Source organism: Gigantopelta aegis, chromosome 3 (genome assembly GCF_016097555.1).
Source record: "Gigantopelta aegis isolate Gae_Host chromosome 3, Gae_host_genome, whole genome shotgun sequence".
Lineage (NCBI taxonomy): Eukaryota > Metazoa > Mollusca > Gastropoda > Neomphalida > Peltospiridae > Gigantopelta > Gigantopelta aegis.
In genome coordinates this window covers 48,115,960-48,128,345 of record NC_054701.1, presented here as the reverse complement: position 1 = coordinate 48,128,345, position 12,386 = coordinate 48,115,960, and the positions used below count along the sequence as shown (strand labels likewise).

At 36.3% G+C, this 12,386-nt stretch overlaps 1 protein-coding gene across 1 annotated transcript in view; it reads right to left on the bottom strand.

Annotated features, from left to right (window-relative positions):
- Positions 1 to 9,489, bottom strand: part of LOC121368157 (carboxypeptidase D-like) — a 38,019-nt gene extending 28,530 nt beyond the window's left edge. The window contains exons 1-4 of the mRNA XM_041492767.1: positions 8,641 to 9,489; positions 6,974 to 7,116; positions 5,286 to 5,455; positions 4,764 to 4,868 (exon numbers count right to left, since the gene is read on the bottom strand). Coding sequence (XP_041348701.1) covers positions 4,764 to 4,868; positions 5,286 to 5,455; positions 6,974 to 7,116; positions 8,641 to 9,484 — 1,262 coding nt within the window. The 5' untranslated portion in view covers positions 9,485 to 9,489. The remainder of the gene's footprint in view (positions 1 to 4,763; positions 4,869 to 5,285; positions 5,456 to 6,973; positions 7,117 to 8,640) is intronic.
- Between the last annotated feature and the right edge of the window lie 2,897 nt (positions 9,490 to 12,386).

The following is a 12,386-nucleotide window of genomic DNA, read 5'->3' as shown; positions in this document are numbered from 1 at the left end:
ATGGGGCTATTTCTCGTTCCAGCCAGTGCTCCACAACTGGTGTAACAAAGGCCGTGGTATGTACTATCCTGTCTGTGTGATGGTGCATATAAAAGATCCCTTGCTGCTAATCGAAAAGTGTATCCCATGAAGTGGCGACAGTGGGTTTCCTATCTCAAAACAAAAAATAGGTTACGCGAGCAACACGTGACCAAAACGATCGTTGTCACCATTTTTCAGAGACCTGAGTTGATTTATATACGTACTGTGCTGTCTTTGTGAAAATGCACGTACAAGATCCCTTGCGGTTTTATCATTAAGTGTAGCCTATATGTTGAAATAGCCATATGTTAGAAACTTTAGTTTTAAATGTGCTGAGGTGTAATTAAGAAATATTCCTTTTCTTTCCCTTATTCCTGCATGCCTTTGGGTTATTTTGCCTATATTCCCCCATTCACTCTTTAACTTGTTTCACATCATTTCAAATTCCTGGTTATGAATTTGGAAAAAGTATGATTAATTTATAGAAAGATTTATTATACCACGAGCTCACGGTTTAACAATTTGATGAAAACAGATTATTTTGTGTCTAAACACTCTAACCTAACTGCCAGCTGCTGTATTATTTAGTTCTCCTCACTGATATTTTTTATTAAGTCCTGTTATAACCTAGACAGATAGTATGAAAACTAATTTGTTTGACAAGCTGTTCTGGATGACAGTCATGCATGAAAGATTCTCCCGGCAACAGGTGGTTTTGAAAAACAACATTTATGGTATGAAGGGATATAAAGACAAAATCTGTTAGTGGTTAGCTTTATCTCACCTTTAATAAAATATGTACAGGGCACATAAAGAAAATGTTGAAGATGTTGAAGATGAAACTATATTTAATGACAATTTTATGTATTCTTTTATTTTTAGGATAAAAATTGTTTTGTTTTAAAATATGTAATACATACATGTATATGTACTTCTTGCATCTTTGACATAATTTTCAAGCAACAGTAGGTGATATTTTAAAATTCTACTTTGAAATCACTTGACAATTTCCATCATCACCCAAGGTTCATGCACACACCCAAACATATTGGGTTTTAACATATGTGTGCCGTAAAAGTGTTTTTCCCCTCGTTTTATCACTGGGAAAGACCATCTGTTCATCTAACCTGGCTTAGCTAACAAATCTCAGGCATCCAAATAAGCATAGTGTCTGATAACCACATACAGGCTTTCTCAAAATCACTATATGAAATTCCACAAGATGTTAATGCAGTTAAAATGGTGTCAGTACAAGGTTTTAGCAACATAAATATAATAAGCATAATTAGAAACATTTTATGTTTGGGTATTTATTGTTTATTACAGTCAGCACCATCACCAAAGAGAATCTTAAAAACAGTCCGGGCTAGCTCTGGCACTCCCAAATTCACCAAGTGCAAACTTAAAAACAACTGGCAAATTTTATTTTAATTTAGCGAAATAATTTTGAGTAATAATTGATATCTTGTTACAAAATAGCTGTTTCTGCAATTTTTGAAGTTTAATGGATAATTTGGCAAAATTTTCTGCTAACACAGAACTAGTCCTTGATCGCAAATGATGTATGGGTTAAATGCAAACACCAAACGTAATCAATACAAGACACGACATACATGTATCATTCGTGACTTATTTTGAAAGAGGGGCAGAACGTAGCCCAGTGATAAAGCACCCGCTTGATGCGCGGTCGGTTTGGGATCAATCCCCGTCGGTGGGCCCATTGGGCTATTTCTCGTTCCAGCCAGTGCACCACGTCTGGTATATCAAAGGCCGTGGTATGTACTATCATGTCTGTGGGATGGTGCATATAAAAGATCCCTTGCTACTAATGGAAAAATATAGCTGGTGTCCTCTCTATGACTGTGTCAAAAAATTACCATATGTTTGACATCCAATAGCCGATGATTACTAAATCAATGTGCTCTAGTGGTGTACATAAACAAAACAAACTTTGTTGGGGTTTTTTTTGAAAACTGTATAAAGCCCCTTCACAAACACCCTGATACTTTATTATTCATTCAAATCACTGTTCTTATTGTACTGACACTTGTATGTGTTTCTTATATTTGAAGAACACACAACTGATCGAAATTTTGGGGTGTACTTTTTGTTTAACAAAGTACCGTTCTCGACTTTCTTAGCAAGTGGTAACCTGAACAATCATTCTCGACTTTTTTTGATGCCTGAAATCTGAGAGAAGTTAAACTGGTTTATTTCAATACATTTCAGTTAATGTACTTGTATGTTTATACACAAATATAATGAACAAGAGTGAACAAAACATCAAGAAAGACATGACTTATATTAAGACTGATCAATCACAGACAAAAAACTAAATGATAAAAGCTACATTATAAAATTAAAAAATACATGTACTTGCACACACATATTGCTGTTCCATATAATGTATTGACAGTAGTGAGGTTTGATGTTCCTGTATACATCTGTATGCAAGGTATGGTCTGGGCAAGGATTTACTGTTATGTCATCACTAGCTGAATACTGTTTGGAGATTTACTTATGAATGCATGTACAATCTTTAAGCAGTTAAAATTCTTTATTCTTTTGAACTGATTAAAAACATATAAATAACAGAATGACGGAAGGAAGGAATGTTTTATTTAACGACACACTCAACACATTTTATTGACGGTTATATGGCGTCCGACATATGGTTAAGGACCACTGTGACGGAACATGCTCTTAATTTCTTTTCGCCTGTGGCGATATTAATTGTTTTAGAGTGCTGTGTGCAGTCCCAATATGCACTTAAGACCAGGTGGGCACTTTGATACGTAATACCTCTGCGTGACGGTGGTCGAGCTGTTCTCAATACACACCCAGACCAGGTGCGGAGGCCATGTGGCCAGTAGTTACGTAATACCTCCGCGAGTTCTGTTTTACGACCTTGTTTTTCTAGCGATTGGCGACATCTAGTCTGATCATCTAAGAAAAATATTCCATCTTGGTCGCTGTGTAAATATCACTTGTAGGTATTCGGTACCGCCTTGTACCCCCAGGCGATATTCGGATTTTTGTAATAAATAGCTAGGATTTAGATTTATCGGGGAGAAACATATTGGAAGGCTTCCAGGGAACGTTAGTCCATTTGGACTTGGTAAATATTATTTCTGCTCTGTTGTATAACCTTGATGTGATTGATGTGACTTTAAATATTTTAATACTGTATTATACCAATATTATTTAGACAGTGTTTCCGGTAACTGACGAAATAAATTGTAGGCTTCACTGTTCTAAAAATATAAAGCTTAGCCGGTCATCCTAGAGGACCTAGGTAAACTGTATGTTATTGTCTTTATTGTGATAGGTACCAGTATTAATTCTGTATTACAAGGTTACTGAATGAGTAGTTAAGGGTTAATTAAAAATTAACCAAGTAGGAATAGAGTTGTAATTCCTTTATTAATTAAGTTCCCCTGGAAGCGTTTCTCAATTATCACACGTGTGGGTGTTGTGTCACGGTGAAGTGATTAGAATATTGTGTAAACTACACACCTAGTGATTAACTAATAAAGTGATTAGTTCTGGGTTGTTATTATTATTGTTGTTGTAAGTAATTAACTGCGGCAAATATATTTGTCAGCGTAAGGTTAATACAGATTCCAAAGTGTATTGTGTTTTGTTGTGTTTTCTAGTGAACTAAACGTGCTATATTACATATACTTTATATAAGATCGTATCTCTGTTTATACCTAGAGCCGAGCCACTCGGGTATACACTGCCCGATACAGAGAGATCTAATAGATATACAGTTAGGAGAGATATTTGGATAATCGTGTTTTATTCAGTTACGGGTATTATAGGATCCCCGTGACAACCACAGAGATATTGAGGGAGGAAACCTGCTGTTGCCACTTCATGAGCTACTCTTTTCGATTTGCAGTAAGGGATCTTTTATATGCACCATACCATAGACAGGATAGCACATACCACGACCTTTGATGTACCAGTCGTGGTGCACTGGCTGAAGCGAGAAATAGCCCAATGGGACCACTGACAGGGATCGATCCCAAACCGACCACGCATCAAGTGAGTGCTTTACCACTGGGCTACGTCTGGCTCAAATAACAGAATGAGGTTAAATGTATTGAATTTAAGAAAATGAAACTTATAGTATGTTAAATACCTATAAACTGACTTCAGTGAAGAATTTCATGTTTTTTATTGCCATGTATAACAGTTTTACACAAAGAAAGCAGTATGTGTTTAATACATTTCAAAACTTAAACTGTCAAGACTCCAAATTGTGAGAGAGAGCTTAACCAAATGAAGTCTGAACAACATTTTCCAGGACAAAGGTGCCTAAAATTTATAATTAAATAAATTCAAGATATGCTCATTGTCGTTGAGAATCCTGGGTTTATATCGGGCTTGTGGTATGGGAAAACGCTATAACTTAATAGCAATAAATATCTAAAATGTTTATGACTCAAAATTTTAATAATAAATAACGTTTAACTCATCAACAATAGACAACTAACAAATTAGTGTCATCAATTATACAAACATTCTTATATAAGTTTAGGGGGAAGGGGAAGGGGGTCCTATCATGGTGCTAAAACTACAGTGGTTTTGAATTCACTTAATTTAATTAATAATAACTAAATTATTGAAAGTGATCTAGGAATCCTCAGCATTTTAAGAAAAAGACAAAAAGAAAACATGTCAATCTAAATCTACTGTTCTACGGTAGTCATTTTACAAGTGATGAAAAAACAAACTTTGTATTGGGTGAAGGTGGAACACTTCTCTTTTTCAATTTAAAATCAAGGCTGACTCCTGGTCCCTCTGGTACATCAACATCTCGATGAGTCAATGATTCATAACTGAAATAAAATTCATAAAATTTTATATCATTCTAAACACTTAAAAAAGTTTAAAATCTATTTAAAGGTTTTAGGTTTTGATGACCAAATGAGCTGGTGGTTGAGAGAAACTTTTTAACAGCCACTTTCTGACTTTTTTTTTTACTTTAAATCACGTTTTGCAAAATGTAATAATTCCAGGTCTTTATCCCCAATTCTGTTAACTCTTTTGGGTATATATTATGAATATATGATACAGTTGTCCATCAAGAAGCAGTTAAAGAATCATGCATTATTAAAATATATATATATATATATATATATATATATTTTTTTTTTTTTTTTTTTTTTGAATCTGGCCTACCCTAGTACGTATACATGTTGTAAACCATTCCAGAGGATCTCATGCATAACACATACAAAATTTGTAATCTTTACCCAGGAGTGTGCGCAGATATGGAGTATTTTCCAGGAACCAGAAGTCTCCAGTAGTCTCCAAACTGAGCTGTGCTGATATTATGTTCAATACCTTCCACCGAGATAACAGCATTTTCAATACCTTTACCAGTACTTGCATCATGTACAAAACCTTTTACTCCAATATGCACCTAATAACAGAAAGAGCAATGTTCATTTATGGCAATATTTTGATGGCAAATATATAACACAATTATAAGTTTTGGTCTAATATAGGAAACAATATTTCACACAAACCATCATTCTGTTTGTATATATTGGTTATTTACACAAATCATCAATGGGTCAAGTGGTAAAGTGGTAAATTTTAAAATTAAATGTAGAAAACTTCAGGATCACTGAAACTTTATCAATATTCGAAAAATGTTGTAGACTGATTTTTAGTCAAAGTGTAAAATACATTAAGGTACATTATTACAAAATCTGTTTGTTTAAACATCAATGTAGTAGAGAAGTACAGTACAAGCGTGTTAGATTTAGGTTACTCACCAGTTATATAAATTTATATAATTCACGCACGTTTCTAAAAAAACCAATACTAGGGACGAAATTATGTGCCCCAACATCCTTTTACCTACGATTTTGAAATAATGTGTCCTATATTTGTATGTTATGACTAAGGTCGACGACAGTCACTTTTCGCACCATTATTTTGGCTGTACACAATAAATATAGCATATCTTACCATAATTTCACTTGAAATCTATATTTCGTAAAAGGTACAATTTTTTAATCACAAGATTTTCTTCAAACACATTCAGGTAGTAATGTTCAATTTTTTTTAATTCAATAGCAATTTTGCATTGGCATGTTTCCAGTATTCTTAAAACGGAAACGTCATGTACTCAGTTTATGGTTATCATAAAGAGATGCAAAGTAATGTCATTAGATACTGATGTCATTCAAATTCAAAATTAGCTATATTATTACAATGCTTCGCTACATTAAAATAAAAACTTGTCTACTAAATTTGACCCCTGTAAAATTTCTCTGACAAGCAGACAACTCTGTTTACAGGTCAGTATATTTTTATTTTTTTATAACTCTAGACAAAATATTACTTTTAAGTTTCAAAAGATGAAAGAAATAAAAAGTACATTTTGTCAAATATATTATATCAAAAAATTACTGTTGAATATGTTTTATTTATTGTGTACAATGCCAAAAAAAGGGTCCGAAAAGTGACTGCCGTCAACCTTAATATATTTCTAGGTTAATATCACCATTAATGATTTTTCTAAAAGGATTTTAATAGTTACAATTTATGAAGACGTCACAAATGAAGGCCACTGTATATAATCATTCATACTTTAAGCACACCTTTAGTATTGGAGCATGCCAAATATAGTATATTCAGTGACCAATGGTACACATAAAGCTAAAACAAAATGTGTTGGTCACTACTGTACACTGGTACAAGTATTTCATGCTATAGGTTTCGATCTGATGGTCATTGTTTATTTAATGTTCAAGTAAAATTCATCACACTTCTTAAGAAATCTTTTGTGTCTTTATAACCTGTGCCATTTGTTATATAGCTTATACATGTTCACTGTGTACCAATATGATATAACCTGTCTACTGGAGTGGATTTGGGGCGAAAATGTCAAATGATGGATGTGGAAATGGCAAAACACTACAAGTATCACCTTTTCAAGGTAAGCTAGAAGAGCTGGCTTGTTGTTTTCCCACTCCTGTGCCAACTGTGTTGGTTGGGGATACTTGCAGCAAGACAGTTCCAGGGTGATTTCAAAACAGTTGCTGTGAAGGTAATTGAAGTCTTGCATTCCACCTAGTTTAAAAGACAAAATCAGAGTGATGTTAACACAATTAGCATGTCAGTGAATCTGTCGCATTGTGAATGGATATTATCAATAGTCAAAAATGTCAAAATTAAAGTTTTTATCTCCAGGGTCATATTTTTTCTATTAATTTATATATTTTAACAGTTGGGTAACATCAATAAATGATACACAACAATTTTAAAAACCACATTAGTCTTTTTGAATTTCACAGCCAGGTACAAGATGTAGCACCAAAGGGTATTTTAATGTTTATACATGTTAGGGCTTCTGCCAGAGGGTAAAACAGGTATGGTGCCATACCCAAATCTTTTTGCAGATTTTTTTATTTTTTAGTTAACTTTTTGACAAAATTTATTACTCTTATCATTATTGTATGATTTTCTTAACCCTAACCCTAAACTTAACCAATTTTCTTTCTTGTTGAGGTCCTCCATAACCCTTGTTGACTGTGGATGCATTCAATTCCATAGCGCTATACCCAAAAATTTCTTTCTGGCAGAAACACTGCATGTGCAGGTCTTGACCATAACTTTTTCAGTGGTAGCCCACCAGTTATAAAATCTGGTAGCCCTCAGTAAAAATTGGTAGCCCCATAATTTTAATAAATTAAAAAAAGAGAGTGAAGAAAGCAAAATCGTTTAGGTGAGGGTTTGTTTTAGGTGTTTAAGCGTCTTGATTGTGGAGTAACTGGATGAAAAAAAAATAATCTAGTACTAGTAGCCCAGTAGACTACTGGGTTTAGACACCTGGTAGCCCGAGCAACAAATGAGTAGCCAAAACACCTCGGGCTACTGCTAATGTCGAGCCATGCATGTGTACTTTACAACATATGATAGCATACAGACATATCTAGAACAGCCTTTGATACACAGGCACAGCTGGGATTCGGGCAGGGGGCAATCACACCTTTTTTTCAAACCTTCTATAATTGGTACCGGCCTCAGTGGCATCGTGGTTAGGCCATCAGTCTAGAGGCTGGTAGGTACTGGGTTCAGATCCCAGTTGAGGCATGGGATTTTTAATCCAGATACCGACTCCAAACCCTGAGTGAGTGCTCCGCAAGGCTCAATGAGTAGGTGTAAACCACTTGCACCGACCAGTGATCCATAACTGGTTCAACAAAGGCCATGGTTTGTGCTATCCTGCCTGTGGGAAGCGCAAATAAAAGATCCCTTGCTGCTAATCGGAAAGACTAGCCCATGTAGTGGCGACAGCGGGTTTCCTCTCAAAATCTGTGTGGTCCTTAACCATATGTCTGACACCATATAACCATAAATAAAATGTGTTGAGTGCGTCATTAAATAAAACATTCCTTACTTTCTTTTTTTTCTATAACTAGAGCCATCAAAACCAGGATGGGCAGACAAGGCTTATACCCGCACATTTTAAAAGAGTCACATTAAATTTTTTTTAAATTAATACAGTCAAGCAGTGTTACACATTAAAATGAATGTAGATACTAACAAGAAATTAGCCTAAAAAGTACATGTATCAACAAGATTAAGTTTTACCTGGTACATCATACCAATGAGCTCCATTGGTAATGCCATGGTCACCTTCGAAATGGTCACTGCAATGATTTCCCGTGTGCATTGTCAAATGGCTGTTAGCATATGTATGAGCTAAGAGTCTAAAGACATTATCATCAGGTGATTTACTGTCTACCTTGTCCACATGAAGTTTGGAATCATCAAATGGATAGCTAGCAACCACACTGCCTCCATGAAGGTTGGCTGAGAGTACAAATTTGTTTTGTTGTATCCATTCCATCATCACTTTCGATTCAGGTTCAGGTTTGGGGATTTTATCAAAGAACTGATCAGGAAAATTACGATTGAGATCAACTAGGTGCTGATTTGTTCTTCCTTGAACACCTGTACAATCTCCAACTTCGGAGTTTTCAAATCCGTCAGGATCCATAGAAGGCATGATATAAATATTGGTTGAATTTACGATTTTTGTAATTCTGTCATCCTTTCCATATTCGTCCAATAAATACTGAATTAAATATATTAAAACCTCTCGACTGACAGCTTCATTGCCATGCATATTACCAACATATTTAAACATTGGTTCTCCTGGTTCTACAACATTTATGTTATCTGTAATTTGGATTGCCCATAAATTGCGATTATCAACGCTTGTTCCAACTTTATGAAGTTTTGTCAAGGTGGGGTATTTTTTAACGATATTTTGTAAAAGTGATGTTAAATCATCGTAGTGGTGATATGATCTCGTGTCTATTTCATGCTTCATCCGGACATTTGGGATACACAAAACAAACACGAAAGACGTGATAAATATGATAAAAATATACGTTATTCTATCTACACCTGAGGCTGATATTGTCGCCATATTGGTAAGTAATAGTAACCTTGCCCTTAAAGGTATACATTGGGGTGAAGGTCGCTTGTGTCAAGACTATCTTCGAGTGTGACGTCTTAGTAGCAGGAGTAATACTGGCACTTTACTGCATGGCTACAAGTTTGTAATCCACGAACAGACAACGTGTGACTTATAAAATAATAAAGTTCACTTCGTGAGATACATCGCTTTTCTGTGGAAGCTGCTATGTATAGTACAATGATCAGACTTTCGTTTTTCAAGGGCACAAACAGTGGCGTAGCCGGGTTGGGGGTGGGGGAGTCACGGGGGCCATGCCCCCAATCAAACCTTTTTTTTTAAACTGTATTAAATTTTATAAAATCATACATACATAGCTCAGAGCGCATCGTGGTTAGTCTGCAATTTGCGGGTCACAGGTTCGAGTCCCAGCAACGGCACGGGGTTGAAAATTAGCAGTCGCCCGTGACGACCTTTATTGGGTATGGGCGACTAAGAATTTTATAAAGGTAGTCCGTTGAGCGACCATCGGTCTGGCGAATATGGTACCAGTTAAAAAAGAAAGACACTGAAAGTGAATCGAATGTAACAAAACATACAGCGTCTGTGTTGGCGCGAACTACAGATCTGGCAGCAGAAGACATAACTAAGTATATAGTATATTTTGGTAAAATGTTGGGACTTTTTGTACAGATTTATTTTTCTTTAGATATTTATTTTATTAGTAGCTTACTATTGTAGCATTTACAATATCCAAATTAAACGCACACGTGTGTGCTTCGTCTATAGGAGGGCAGCCACTCCCGAAGAAATTCTTTTTTTTCTGGAGATTTTATCTCCTCGTGCATCGTCAGTTTATTTCATTCCTCTTGCACCGCGAGAAAGAGGACTGCCACCCCAGACTATTGTATACTAAAGCACGCACAGTTCTACCTATATTCTCTTTGTACTGCATTATTATAAAAAAAAAATTGTACTAGCAAGTCAAACTGCATACCTTAGCAGTTCTAGCATTTTGTATTCACCCCTGTATTAAAAATGAGAATTAATCTGTATAATGTGATGGCAATTTGTAAAGAAACATTTTTATTTATACTGGACTTGTTTTTGTTTTTCAATTTTTTTTATTTGAGTTGGTATGGGTTTAAAACTTAAGAACATGTTTTTATATTAATTTTAACTTTATTCATTATGAGGTTACATGCCAATTTATCGGTTTCCTTTTGAAGCAAACAGACTATATACAGTGAGCACATGGTTATTATTCAACTTGTAAAGAACATTCTAGTTTTGATTTTGGCCGTGCGGTTAAATTTCAATGTGTTAATTGGAGGGTTAGTTGAATTTGAGAAGGGCCAGTAAGATTTTTCTTTAACTGGCCCTGCTGGCGACCATGGTTTCCATGTTAATTTTCAACCCTGACATACATACATACATATATACATACATACATACATACATACAATCCAGTGCGTTATTATCTATGTATGAGACACTTTGTGAGGCCCGTAGCCCAGTGGTACAGCGCTCGCTCGGTGCGCGGTCGGTGTGGGATCGATCCCCATTGGCGGGCCCATTGGGCTATTTCTCGTTCCAGCCAGTGCACCACGACTGATATGTCAAAGGTCGTGGTATGTACTAGCCTGTCTGTGGGATGATGCATATAAAAGATCCCTTGCTGCTAATCGAAAAGAGTAGTCCATGAAGTGGCGACAGCGGGTTTCCTCTCTCAGTGTCTGTGTGGTATTTAACCATATGTCTGACGCCATATTACTGTAAATACAATGTGTTGAGTGCGTCGTTAAATAAAACATTTTCTTCCTTCTTTATTCACGAAGATAGGCGGGATTTAGCTCAGTCGGTTGAGGTGCTCCCTTGAAGTGCATCCCAGCAGACCTTTTACATTGGGCCATCGATGGCCCATCGTCGACTGAATCGTTGGCCCGCTGTCGGTTGCCGATGTCGGCCCGCAGTCTTTTTTGCTCGTCCGTACGGAAGCGGTCCGCTGTCGGTTGCCGACATTAAGCCGATATGCGTCGTAGGATCGAACCAACTTAGTGGATCCATGGAACTGATTGGGGTTCTTTTTCTCTTTCCAAACAGTGCACCACAACTGGACAAAAGCCGTGGTATGTGTTTTCCTGCCTGGGAAAGTACATAGGCCTATAAAAGATCCCTTGCTGCATTAGTAAAAATGTAAAGGGTTTCCTCTGATGACTACGTGTCCGATTTACCTAATGTTTCACATCCAATAGCCGATGATTAATTAATCAATGTGTTCCAGTTATGTCGTTAAACAAAACAAACAACATACTCACGAAGTTGGGCGGGACATAGTCCAATGATAAAGCGCTCGTGTGATTCGCTGTCGGTCTAGAATTGATCCCCGTCGGTTGGCCCGTTAGGCTATTTCTTGTTCCAGTCAGCGCACCACGACTGGTATATCAAAAACCGTGGTATGTGCTATCCTGTCTGTGGAATGGTGCATATCACAAATCCCTGTTTGCTACTAACGGAAGAAGAGCTAAATTTCGGCTAAGTCAAAACAATCAAATAGCTCCAATTGAATTTTGATAAACCGTTCCAAATTATGCCTCAAAATTACCTCACAAAATTACGCAACCTATTTCCTTTTGGATCTTTAAAAAAAAAATCAATAGCCCCTCTTCCCCCACCCCCACCCTTTCCTGTCCTAGAAGAAGGAGCCAGCGGAAGTCGATACCTGCGCCCATGACAGGCGTGCGCTATAACAGTGTACTCTAAATGTCCACCTGACCTACTAATGAACAATTATTGCGGCTTTATCTCGGAGTATATGTCAAAATTACAAAATGTTTGACATCTAATAGTCCATTATTAATAAATCAATGTGCTCTAGGGGTGTCGTCACACAAAAACACTTTTATTTTTACTC